The 14,184-nt window shown below is 40.8% G+C and overlaps 1 protein-coding gene across 1 annotated transcript in view; it reads right to left on the reverse strand.

The window, feature by feature from the left end:
- TNNI3K (TNNI3 interacting kinase) overlaps window positions 1-14,184 on the reverse strand; it is a 2,589,932-nt gene that overhangs the window by 1,624,390 nt on the left and 951,358 nt on the right. The window contains exon 13 of the mRNA XM_069232439.1: window positions 9,136-9,192. Within this exon, the coding sequence (XP_069088540.1) occupies window positions 9,136-9,192 (57 nt within the window). The remainder of the gene's footprint in view (window positions 1-9,135; window positions 9,193-14,184) is intronic.

Below are 14,184 nucleotides of genomic sequence, written 5' to 3' on the forward strand. Positions count from 1 at the left end.
GGAAAATACCCACTACAAGAGTAGCCAGAAGTTAAACAAATCAAAATAAAGTAACTTCAAAAGAGTGTGGGCCCAGCCCAGCCTCTAACGGTCTCTGATGGGCTAAGATGGGCCCGACTAAGCCCGGTCTTCGTCCAGGCACATGCCCAGGCACGTTCCGTGCAGCAGGAAGTGCTGCCGAGTTTTATGCGGCTCCGGGCATTGGTGTCCATGCCAGCGGCATCCTGCTGAGATGTTGTCTTGGCCTGGAAGCGTCCCGCCTCCCCTCATGGTGAGCTGGAAAGAACCCCACTCTGTGGAAAGTTCTCCTTAGTTCTATGTCCCTCTGGGTGCGACTGTCCGTGCCATTGGCGTCCTACTGCGATGGAGTCTGGGCCTGGAAGTACGTGCCCCCCCCCTCGAGGCGAGCTGGAAAGTATCCCACACAGCAGGAAGTGCTGTTGAGTTTTATGTGCCTCCGGGTGCGAGTGTCCATTACCTGCATCCTGCCACGATGGAGTCTGGGCATGGAAGTGCGTGCTTACCCCCACGAGGCGAGCTGGAAAGTGCCCAGTGCAGCGGGAAGTGCTGATGAGCTTTATGCACCTCCAGGCGCGAGTACAGCTATGTGCTTGACTAGTGTGCAGGGAAATGTTATGCCCAGTGCCATATGTCCAGCCTGTTAATATGAAAAGTTATTACAAAGGCTTTAGGCCTGGCGGATTACTTTGAAAATCATATGGTAAAGGCAATAAGCTTTTAACAATGGCTTGTCATCACATCATTTTACAGTCTGTTGAAATGTATTTGATTACTTGTGGTCTCAGTGATGAGCACAGCAGGCAAGGGTTTTGGCATTGGTCACACCCTTTGATGGTTCTTGATAGGAACTATTGAGAATGAGTGTATGTTGTTTTGCTAATTGTTTATTTGACATATTTGTAATTTAAAAAATGTATGCCTGAAGGTTACCAGTTGGATATCTGACAGAATATCGGAACCAACAATACTGTGACCAAAATATTGTGTCAAAAATACTCTTTACAAAAATATTGCTTTCCTATACTTATAATGGTAAGTACAAAAATATTTTAAAAAAATCTTTTAAACTAATATTGCTTAAAACATACAAAGATATTGTTGTTTTACAATATAAATATAAATATATATACATACACATATATATATATATGTATATAGTTTTAACTATTTGAATATACAACATTCATATCATGTATATTTAATAATAATTATCTATAAAAATATTTTCACTAAATTACCTCCGCACATTATACTACACAAAAATAGCAATCCACACTTAAATTATAACTAAAATAAATAAGGATAACATAATGAACATATTTTAAAATAATGATTAATAAAAAAAAAAAAAAAAATCATTATTACTTTAATAACTTCCCACCCAGTGTCACCAAAGCAACCCAAACCTAACATATAGCTATAAAATATAATTATTACACAAGTTACATAATTAACAATCTATTAAATAATTAAAAATAAATTAGTAATTAATTGTTAGTAAATTATTATTTAGTTAACTTTTCACCTTATACTTCTACAAACCATAAAACCTATACATGAATTAATTTAATTAATTAAATCAAAAATTATAATTCAATGAAAATGACAAACTATGGGGATTATTTGCAAGCCCCTGTGGCGCAGGGCGGTGCAGCAAGTGTTGTGATGCGCTGCCCTGCACCACCTGGAAAGGGCAGAAACTTGACACATATACAAGATACAGCACATTTCTGTCCTCTACCCCTGCACTGGTGCTAAAATTAATTACCTGATTGTTTATGTGCAGGAAGGTGTCCCTTGTAAATAAGCACCTATATTTAAAAATATTGTTAACAACTGTACAAAATGTATATATTTGACAACTATATTATTGAAAACTATATTAACAACAGAGATATTCTTGAAAATGATATTACTTACCTAAAAATATTCTTGGCAAAGATATTTATGCATCACAATATTTCTGTATCACGATGATTTTTTCTACCAATATTTCTGCAACTCAATGTTTAAAAATGTATATTGTGTCTGAACACCTTGCCAGTTTACACACACTTTAGTAGGCATTGGTTGCATATAGTGTTACATCATAGGCAAAGGCTAGAGGCCTTATTGGTTCTCTGCAAAAAGTTATGTCATAATTCTTACATGTGATGAGTTTATAACGAAAGGTTATGACAAAGCAAGCAGGCCTTACTTACTGTGAAAAGCATACGTTAAACACAGTGGTAATTTAAGAGTAGATTGTTATTACACTGTGCTAAATCTAGCAGACATGTATTATGTAACCTGGGATCTCACAGATTTCTGCATTAGTCACAGGTTTGGGTTTTGGTGACCTGCCTGAACATATCATGAGGATAGACAATTTGCATTATGGTAATCCTTATTCAGCTTTATTACTAGGGATTTTATATTATTTTGACACCTGTATTTTGTACGTCTTTGCAATTTTATTATGTACACCTGATGGTTGCCTAGTGGGAAGGCTTATGGGAAAAATACAGTAGGTCTGAGTTGGTCATGGTGGCAAGTCAATAACAAAGGTTGTTTATAATGAAAGGCTATGATAACAAAAAGCAGTAGGCCTGATATACTGATTGTGAAAAACATATGTTAAAGTCAACTGGGGTCATGTTAAGCGTGGATTGTTTTGACTCTGCATTAAAGCCTTCACTTAGGGATCTTGGTACATGGAATTTCAGACTTTTTCATTGTAGGAAACAATTTTTGTGTTGGTCACTGCCTCTGACTAACCGTAGGGGGAGAAGATTTGCACTGTAATCATTCTTGCTAAAATCTCTGCCTGTCAGGATCTTGCAATGAAAAACAAAACATGAAATAATACACCATATATAGATATATATATATATTCATTTAAAAGAAACAAAGATTATAAGGATCTTATCATGGAGTTCTGAATTTACTCACACAAAACCACTGAAATTCATCACTTATAGTTAGAGTTATTTCTAGTAACTATAACTCACACACTAAACTATATCTTGCATCACCTCCATGCACAGTTATTTCTTCAATAATTTGACTGCTAATGTTTCATTGATATTTCTATTGATGTAGTAACAGTTGTCATGAGTGATGTAATATCTGGGGTAATTAGCTGGGGTAATTAGCAGTGCATCTTTGCATCTCCTTCCCTGCCTGCTTCCAGCTGGTGGGAGCACTTTGACAGCTCCCCCTCTGGAACGGGAGTCTTTGCCTTTCCTCATACCTTGCACCAAGCGAAAGCAAACAGTAATGTCCCATGGGTGGACATAGCAGGAGCCGGCCCTGGAGGTGGTTGTCCCCCAGGGCCATTATTTGCTCCAGGAGGGGAGGCTGCATGGACCCCCTCTTTTACTTTTCAGGGCCGGCCCCAGGAAGGTGGTGGTCCCTGTGGCTATATGTGGCCCGGGAGGATGACCGTGCGGCCCCTCTCCTGTCATTTGAAAAGCATTTGTCCGCAGGTAGGCGGTGGTTCCCAGGTCCTAAGGGGGTCTTTGTGACCCCGCCATTACAGGTCAGGGTATTTCTACTCTGCCCCTTTTTCTTTTTTTTTCTTTTTTTCAGCCAAGTCCCAATATGGCTGCCAACACATCCTCCTTGAAGTGTTGGCAGCCAATCATATTTCAGTAGGGGAACTGTCAGACCCTCTGAGGATTTGCATCTCTAGATAGACAAATGTGTTTTTCTTTAAATATCTCAGAAACTACTTATTGGATTTACACCAAATAACAAAAAGGGAGCTTTCTAGACCAAGAGCTATCTTTCTACCAAATGTGATGCAACACCGTCCAGCATTTAGGACTGTAGTCATGTTCAAAAACCCTATGGAAATTAACAAGGGGAAAACGCATTTTGGGACCCCCCCCTTTTTCTCAGCCGCCACTTGACTGATCACCCCAAAACTTTCCCAACAGCAGCTAAGGTGAGCGTAGAATTTGTTTGGGAAAATGTCATGAAGATTCATCAAACACTGCCAAAGTTATTAGCAAAACAAAAAACATTTCTGCTATAGAAACTAGGTCCTAACTATAACTACCTAGTGAATACATATACATATATATATCTATGTGAATTCATGCAAGGCTTTTGGGCTGGCTTTGTTCTGCCACCGGTCTTCTTTAATATCATTTCCACACTACTTCAACCATGAACTACACTGCGTAATGGTACATTTCACATCAGGTGTTGGCTCTCTTGCCCTGGGAATGATGGCATTTTCTGATTACATGTGTACATCCATCTAAAAAGGAGTGTGTTTCAGTACCAAGGCTTCTTGGACAGTCCTTTAGTTTTGTATTTTTAAAGTTCCTCTTTCATTTCTTTGGTTCTACTCTTTTTATTGTAATATTCTTAAGAGGACACTACAGTTCTTCTGGTAGTGTTAACATAGTGCTTCCTTGCTTCTCATTTCAGTTGCAGTGCACCAAATCCCATGTGGCCACTTGCTCTAAAACAGAAGGCCATTATGGAATGCTGTTGTCCAGAACATTTCATTGTTTTACCATCTAACGATAGCTGACACTTTGGTTCTAACTGTGGCAGGCATGCCTGAGCTTCAAAACAATAATTGACTATTTATAATAGCATTGCAAGATCAACACCCGCTGCTATGTTTAGTTTAGTTATTGCAAACATATAATTGTTACATTTAGAGAGCAGCATGTGTTCCTTTTTCTGCTTCCATTCTTTTAAATTGTTGTTAAATATGTTTGTCGTTTATAGCAGTTGTGTCACAGGGTGAATGCAAAAATGACTTAGTGGATAAATTCAGGTCCAACCACAACACAGAAACAGCACATATCACCACCACAGACGACAGCTGCATGATCCCAGAGAAGCAAGGCAGTTGTCATTCTCCTGGACCTCTCTGCAGCATTTCACACAGTCTCACATGCCATCCCCAGGCTCCTGCATGAGGTCGACATCCAAGGACGCTCTCTCTGTTGGATCTACTCTTTCTTAAAAGATAGAACATGTTGTCATCCTCACATCTTGCTCCTTGGAGTTCTTCAAGATTGATCCCTCAGTCCCACCCACTTCAATATTTACATGATCCCTCTAGCCAACGTCATGTGTGCACAGAACAGCAACATTTACTGCTTTCCTGACAACGTCCAACTCGTACAGTCGTTAACTTGTTTAAATCCAACTGTCTCAAGCTCAAAGGACATGTCACCATGGGACTCCAGCAGGTGGCTGGTTAAACCTGCACTCACACCAACCATCCCCACCAGGAACATCTGAATCATCATCAACAACAAAATAGATGTGACAGTAAAGGGCAAACCCATTAGTGCATCCTATTTCTAAAACCTGAAGAGGCTGAGGAAGCTATTCAAATGCCTCGAAGCTACACCAAAAAAACTATCACTCACACCCAAATTACCAGAAAGTTTGACTACAGGAACACCATCTATACCAGGATCACCAAGCAACACACCAGAAGACTAAAAACCATCTAGAATGTGACCGCCAGTCTCATTCTCAACCTCCTACAAAGACCTTACATCACACCCACCTCAAGCAGCTCCACTGGCACCTGATACACAAACATGCCTCTTTCAAACTCCTCACACACACATGAGGCACTACACAGCTTAGGCCCCAAAGACCTGAACAGTCCTATCTCCATTCACGAGGAGCCAGATACCTCTGCTCCACACAAGTTCTACTCACACACATTCCATACATATACAGAATCTGATCAGAAGGACTGGTGTGTGCTTACATCACTCCTAAAGCCTGAGATGGCATCCTACTACACATCAGAACCTCCTTGTCTCTTCTTGAAATCCACAATAATCTAAAGGCCTGGCTTTTCAATTAACCATACTGCCCTAGGCAGGGGTAGGCACAAACACCTCCTCAGCACCAGGATACTCTTCTGTGTGATAGCGCCCTTTACAGAAACACATATTGTAATGGAACATAACACAACACAGTGTAACATATGTTAAATAACATAACTGTTGTAGTCATCTTTTTGCCCTGTTCACACCCATTTTTTGTTGCTGACTGGTGCTGATGGCAACTGGCTCTAACTGTGCCCTGGGCTCTGTTAGCCAGATCCAGGCCAGTGCTATGTTAAAACACACACATGTAGAGTACACTAGGTATAAGGGTACCCTTCCAGTTGGCACGATAGACCATGTATGTCCCTAGTATATAATAGGGCAAGAGGGTACAATCTGCCTACAAGCCCTTAGTATATACAAATACATGGAGATAAGATGCCCAGCAGAATTTCTGCACTTGCATGTGTGCACCGCTGTGTGCTTTCTGTCCTTCTAAATGCAGGCCTGCCTAGCAACTTGTCTTTAAAAGTTAAATTCATACCATTTTCAATAAGTAGTAGTAAATAATATGGCAATGGGAGCCAACTATCTAAAAGACCCTATTACATAGTAAGGCATGGAATTAGAGGACCAGCAGAATTACTGCCCTTTGCTTGTTGGCCCCTCTGGAGATTTTCTATCCATGTTTAAATGCAGCCTGACTCTGCAGACTGCATTTAAATGGAAACAGTGTCCCAGTTCCACTTTGGTGCTATGGACACTTTAAATGTGATGCTCCACCTTATTTTCACATCTTACCTACCCCCATGGTATCCCCTAGATGGCCCACGGGTGAGGGGTCATGTATCTATAAGCAAGGGCCTTATAAAAGATGTTTTATAAACCCTGGCGAGGGAAAACCGATCATTTCATTTCCCCCCCATGGTAGATACTGGGCTTCATAGGCTATCATTGCAGTATTGTATTTAATTGTAAGGTCATTCAAGGACTTAAAAGATATGCTTTGATAAATCCAGCAATTTGACATTTGTAAATTTATCATAACCTGTACAGAAAAGATGTTATAAGGATTTTCTTTCTGTAAGCCACAATCCAGCCTTCAGAAGGTCCCCTCTGATTGGTCAGTGCTAACAGAATTAGCAGAGCTGCTTTGATTAAGTGATAAGTGGTGTCAAGGGCAGAGGCTATCTGCTGAAGGGCAGCTCTTCAACTACACAGGAATGTCAGAGCATGGGCAGGGGTAATAAAACATCAAGCATCAAAGGAGAGCAAGATGGGCTGACAATGCTGGATCGCCTAACCACCACCCTCTGGACCCCTCAGCCAGATGCCAGGCTTAAGTAAGGCATTTGCAGATGTTAGGATGAGGAGAGCTATGGAAATGAACCACTCTGGGGTTGGTTTAGTCATCTCTAACTGCTCGGCTGAAATTTCAGCCATCATGGATTTTGGAAGAATGGTGCTTTTGGGGACAGGACTATGCCACACTTTGGAGGAAGTGGTCATGCGTCTTGGTGTCACCCTGCACTCTATTGGTCAGGGGTACCCCCCTTCCTGATGCCCAGGAGCTGGGAATAAATATGTGAGAGGTGCATAGCCTCTCAGATCAGCTACCTGAAAGAGGAAGAAGGACTGCCTTGCTGGAATCTGGATCTGCACCCTTGGCCTGTACTTCTGAGTGAACTGCGCCTGCTGCACAATCTGATACTACTGTCCTGGGGATGGTACCTTGCTTCTAGAAGAACTTAGGAGTGGACTCCCTGTAGCTACGGGCTAACAGAGCTTCACCTGCATCATCTCCAGCAAGAGTCTCCAGCCTGGAGTGCATCCAGTGGACTTTTAAGGATTTGGCCAGATGCATTGTAGGAATTGTGGTACAATTTTCCAAGGCCCATCCAGGAGATTCCAGATCCTTGCATTTGTGTTTTGGACCCTTGTACCTGCAAAGAGGACTTCAGGAAACACCTCCTGAAGTATGGAGAATTTTGGTAAAATCAGCGCTTTGTTTTTCTAAGCACCAGGCAGTGTCTATTCTTTAAAAATGTATATCTCTGGTTACAAGGACCATCCAAGCTTTCCAACAGTAACGTAATATAACGTAACATAGCAGGGCATGAATGGATGCATGAGAGCAAAGATAAATGATAGAGTGCATGTATAAGGACACATTGAGTGCGTAAGTCCATCAATAAGATTAAAGGCACTTTCATTCATAAATCAGACCTATTGACATTGTGAATGCTTGTTACAGAGAGGACTGGACTCCAGGTCACCAAGATACCAAAACTAATGGTTCACAAATTCTCTCACCATCATTCCATCCGAGTCATTTTTGCCCGGAGCTTCTATAAAGTACTGGAACAAATGGCACAGCATTGGGGTCAATTGGCTTGTTTTTCCATCCGTCCTATCCAGTATTTTATGTCACCTCTGCTCCACCCAGAGAAATACCAACAAAATGCATTGTTGACGCTTGCCGGTGCTTACTTTTGCATACTTTGAGCCAGCATTTCAAATACCGTCAGAAATCAGATATGTGCAATAAGCTCCTTTTCCCGCACATATGAGCACGACGATCAGATACATAAACGACCTTTATACAGCTTGGAATGATACATTTTAGTAACTATCACCTATAAGTGTTAGTTCATTGCGGTGTAATCAATATCAACTCCCAAAAGAAGCATTCAGGCTGGGTTCTTTTATTTAAACAAAACTGACGCTAGATGCAAGTATTTTGTACATTGTGGTACTAAACAACCAATTAACGCGTAAACACAGACGAAGGTATTTTTTAAAAAAAATATCATTTCTATCATACACTCAGTATTTCGCTTTATAAGCAATTGTCCCACAAGACGCATTAATTTACTGCTCAGATGTGTAATTATCCGTGAAAATGTCAGTTAAAAGCCACTAAGCGTGCGTTTGTTTAGTCTCAATAAAACCAGATACATCTGCGGTCGCTGTCGCTCCCTGTATCCTGCGATCACTGTATAGATGCTTTGTGAGCATAACTGGCACACACAAACAGATAGCGCACAATTGTGCATAATGCACCCGGTCTCTGTGTATACATGCATTCGCTCTACAGCTGTGTGCAATGGCTCCAGCAGCGAGGCGTGCCTCATTAACACAAGTGTGATCTGGTGGCAGTGGTCCATTGTGAATTCCAAAATAATATTGTGTTAACAAGGCATTAAGGGGCTTTCATTTTGATTGGTGGCGTGGGACACAGCCATGCAAAGCTCACACTGTCAAACAGCTGTCCTATTAAATTTGCAATGCATTTTTCTTCCTTTCATTAAAATACCTTTAGTCATGCTTTTAATCTTGCCAAGGGGAGATGGAACCGATACATATGAGCCGTCTGAAAGAAAAGAGATAAGCAGAGCAAATTAGTTTCTAATATCCAAAAATATTCTACCAAGAGATGTCACAGACTTAATGTTAAAAATATGTTCTCAACAGTAAAATATACTTTAAAAAAACCTTGCCTTTAAAGATACAATAACATTTTATTACAACGTCTATTCACAATGTTGAAAGAGAAGCTGTGAAAACCGGTGTTCTCCACATTAAATGACATTTATTTTAAGGTAGCAGTTAATTTTACCATTTCATCTACCGTCACCCACAGAGGCCATAAAACCACTGCAATAATTTGGGAATTAAAAGTCTATCACTGTACAGGTGCAGGTCTTGTTGGAGCCAGTGCTTTGAAACAGTGTGGCTATGGCATAATGTTGTTTTAAAAAGAATGAGTTCGTCTAATTTTCGTGTTATTTCATATGGTCTGCTTTTTGGTGAAGTAGAGTTTTTTCCAAACTGAACCACTGTAGCATGTTGTTCTCTTCAAGGCACCTCATGACTGCTTACACTCTTGTTGTTTTGGTATTTTAAAGAACGGGATAAACCTAAGGGGAGCATTTAAGGGTGACATTATGTACAATGAGATTCTCTGCATGTATGAAGCTCTCACCTTTTGGCCCTGTACTTGATATTTACAGCTCTCCACCAAATAAAGTCATTTGATTTTACATTTGGTTGTATTCTAATATTTAGCACAGATACTTTGATTTCACCCGCCCTCTCTTCTTTGATGGGATTTGAAGCTAAAATATTCACTGAGAAATGTTTCAACAGGCCATGCCATACACCTTGTGGCACCAACTGACTACTTCACAAGGAATACATTACTGTTTCATAATCTGTTTTTTTATGTAAAAAGGTACACATATGATGACTCAATGCTATTCTGGGTTCTCTGCTTGTACAAAGCACTAAGCCTGCAGATTTTGCTGGATGTTTTCAAACAATCAATCAGGATTTATAAAGCATGGCAAGTCACCCGTTAGGTACCAAGGTTTTGAGGGCCATTCGGAATTCTGGAGGTGAGATGATGGCCCTGAGGTGCATGGTGAGGCTGTTCCAGGTTTTTGCTGCAATGTGAGAGAAGACACGTCCTCCACTTCTGCTTCAGTGGATGAAGGAGCATGGGCAAGTGAAAGGAAGGCAGAACATAGACTTCTCAATGTTTGGTGGAAGTTCAGGCGATGATTAATGACACGGGTCCTTGGTTGTCTAGAGTCGTGTGTGCGTCGGTCAGCAGCTTGAACTGGCATCTGTTTTGTATGGGGAGCCAGTAGAGTTGCCTTAGGTGGGGTGTGATGTGGGCTCATCGGAAAAGGCCAAGGTGTTCTGTATGGTCTGCAGTCTCTGGATGAGGTGTGAGGTGCTTATACGTAGAGGGCTCTGCCATAGTCCAGTCCGCTGGTGATGCAGGCCTGTTTCACAGTGTGTCTCGTGTGTAGGGGATAGCCACTTAAACATCTTAAGTAGCATGCACAAAGTGAGGAAGCAGGTGGAGGGGATGGCATTGATTTGTGATTTCATGGTAAGCTTGTTGTCAATGATGATTCTGAGGTTTCTTGTGTTGTTAGAGTTAGTGGGCATGGGTCCTAGGTCTGATGGCCACCAGGAGTTCCATGTGCTGCTGCTGTTGTTAAAGATCAGTACTTCTATCTTGTCTGTGTTCAGCTGCAGGCAGTTCTTCATCCAGTCAGTGACGCTTGTCATGCATCTGTGAAGATGGTTCTGGTGGTGGAGAGGTCCTCAGTGAGTGAGAGGATGAGTTGGGTTTTGTCTGTGTAGGAAATTATGTTGATTTTCAAAGAACTCCTTGCAATGTATAATGTCCTTTTATACTTTGTGCCTGAAGATATATTTCCTCAATATTTACCTACACAATTCAATGTAATCCTACTTTTGTGTCGAACATGGGGGATGAGGGGAAACCAGTCAATCAGGCTTTCTGCAAATCACACTTCCCTAGACTGCAGTTCTGACTAATCATATTGTGTTAGAGTGTAAGAAAGGCTATGGTTTGTACAGTGCAGCTGTTTTTTTCCCACTCAATATATGATACATTGTGCTTATTTTTGATTACTAACTTCCCCAGGAAAACAGAGAAGCTCTGGAGAAATACTGTTGAGTGATTCACAAGTGCACGTGGTGCCGGACAGGAAGCGGCATTGGTGTTGTGTGATGTTGACATTTGAATAGCTCCAAGTCTGCTGAAAAGCGAGTTACATTTTAAGTGGGAGTACTTTCAGTATGATCTGTGGCTGTCATAATTGACAACATAGCTGTCTGATTGTTTTGATTAGACAGCTGTAAGAACACAACAGTTCAATTATGCAATATCATAGGGAAATTATTGTACACATGATAAACCATCACCAATGCGAGTCACCAAAGAGATTTCATGTAGTAGCATGAAAACACAAGGGAAGTCAATTTATAGAGTCACAGAAGTCTGGGGTATCTAGCAATATTGTTTTATTTGCATTTGCAGCATTTAATTCCTTAGAACGCAAATGATGGGGACAGGAGGAGAATGACGAATGTGAGGGAGGAAACACTAAACACACAGGGATTGTATCACATAAAGTGAGCAAAAAGCGCTCACTTAAGAAAGGTCCATTCTACCATTTGTGCTGGCTCCCATCTTCTGTAACTGAAGAGCTGGAGAAGTATTGCTTTACTACCCGAGACACTGGTAAATGATTTATTGTCACAGGAAGATTAAAGACATATGGTTCACCTGATTTGTATTTGTCCAGCCTTAAAAGAAGCCCGCAGACAACTATCAAAACCGCTTTTTATGAGAAATGGGACTCGTTCCTGTCGGTCAGCGGTGATGTCAATGTTTGATCCAAATGATGCACAATCAATATGCAACACACCAAAGACGTAAACCTGCCATCTTAATGGCATACTTAATCACGCACTTTTTTGCATCTTAGAATTAAGAAACTGATTTTAGATCCTCGCATAGTTCACGGCCAAGGAATTTACGGAATTTTATAGAGCTCTTTTTATCTTTAAGCATGTTGTATTATGAGATGATTGTTATGGTTTTTATCAACTAAACAATAAAGATGATACAAATGCATTGCTTTTGGTTGGAAATGTAGCTACATTTGCTGATATATTCGAACTACACAATAGAACAAATGTTAAAATGTTACAGGACACAAGGCAAAGTAGTCAAAACAGAATGCAACAAATCAGTCACATTACAACACAACATCACATTGCATCACAGTAGTAGAAAAATAAAAAAAGTAAAGAAAAACAGAACACAACACAACACCACCACAAAACAATGCCAAATAGTTACCACCTCCAGAAACCTGCTTTCATAATATAGTAGGGTAAAAGGTGTTTGCACCAAGCACTTCCTAACGTAGCACCAAGGACACAAAGTAGTGCCACTCAAAAATGTTTTGTGATCTGGCCCCTGGCACTGAATCACAAAGCAAAGGCCACAATGAAAATTAGCCATGGCAAAAATGTTTAAACAAAAAGAGTAATGGCTGGATCATGGTAGCCAAACCTGCTCTAAAGCATCTCCCCAGCCAGCAGCCTTTCGAGGAAATGCCATATTAAAGAAATGGTCAATTTGGCCCTGATGTAGTATTTGCCTTTATTATTTGCTGTTTGCATTCTTTCTAGTACCTAGTTAACACTATGGGCCAGATGTATGAAGTGTTTTGCAATGCGCAAACTGCGAAATTCGCAGTTTGCGCCATGCAAAACACACATCGTGATCCACAATCCCATTTTGCGAGTCGGTTCCGAAAGGTAATTTGTGCTTACCACATTTTTTAAACGCAAGGCACTTCTCTAGCCACATCGCTGATTCCCTGATTCAGAATTCTCTGGGTTACTCTTTACCACCGTTGAGTGTGATCTCCTGAATGTTATATAGGGCCTATTGGGTACCTCTTCTTTTGTTAGTATCAGAACATTCCAAGTGAGATGCCAATGTTTTTGTAGTATGTTTCTAACTGCTCTCTGTTCATGGCTGAAAGCTGTTATCTGCCTGTATTGTCAATTGTTTTCCTTATGTTTTTTTTCAGCCCTGTGGTTTCTGAAAAAAGAGTAACTTTAAAAATTTTCTTTTCAGCTTTTGAGATGGCTCAAATAATCATTTCCTGAATAAATCCCCTTTAGAGGAACTTTTATACCATCTCCCCTCAGCCTTCTTAAATTCTTTTACCACACTGCAATTTCGTTTGTCTAGAAATTTCTCAACAAAGAGTCCATCTTTTCAAATTCTCTGGATGGTAGCTACTTGCATGCAAGATTGTGTGGAGAGCTATTGGTTTGTGGTATATTTTAGTCTCAACCTTGTTCTTATTTTATTTTATGTATACTGTTTGATCCAAGAATGTTACTGCCACTTTACATACATTGCTTGTGACTTGTAAGTTGAAATAATTTTGATTAATTATTTGTACAAACTTCTCATCACTTTCTAATGCCCACTTCCAAATGAGGACTGGGCTAGCAATGTATATTATCCAAAGAATCACGGGCCATATTTATACTTTTTGACGCACAACTGCGCCAACGCAGTTGTGCGTAAAATTTTTTAACGCTGGCTAACGCCATTCCAAAGTGCCATGTGGGCGCCTTATTTATGGAATGACGTAAGCCGGCGCAGCTGACTGGTGTGCTTAAAAAAAAATGATCCACACCAGGCTGCGCCGGCGTAGGGGAAAATGGAGCTTGGGCGTCAAAAAATGGGGCAAGTCAGGTCTGAGGCAAAATATTGGCCTCAACCCGATTTGCGCCATTTTTTATTTACTCCCAACCCCCATTGAAATTACTCCTGTCTTAGCACAGACAGGAGTCATGCCCCCTTGCCCAATGGCCATACCCAGGGGACTTATGTCCCCTGGGCATGGTCATTGGGCATAGTGGCATGTAGGGGGGCACAAATCAGGCCCCCCTATGCCACAAAAAAATAAAAAATAAATACTTACCTGAACTTACCTTAAGTTCCCTGGGA

This window comes from Pleurodeles waltl, chromosome 4_2 (assembly GCF_031143425.1).
Source record: "Pleurodeles waltl isolate 20211129_DDA chromosome 4_2, aPleWal1.hap1.20221129, whole genome shotgun sequence".
In the NCBI taxonomy this organism is placed as follows: Eukaryota; Metazoa; Chordata; class Amphibia; order Caudata; family Salamandridae; genus Pleurodeles; species Pleurodeles waltl.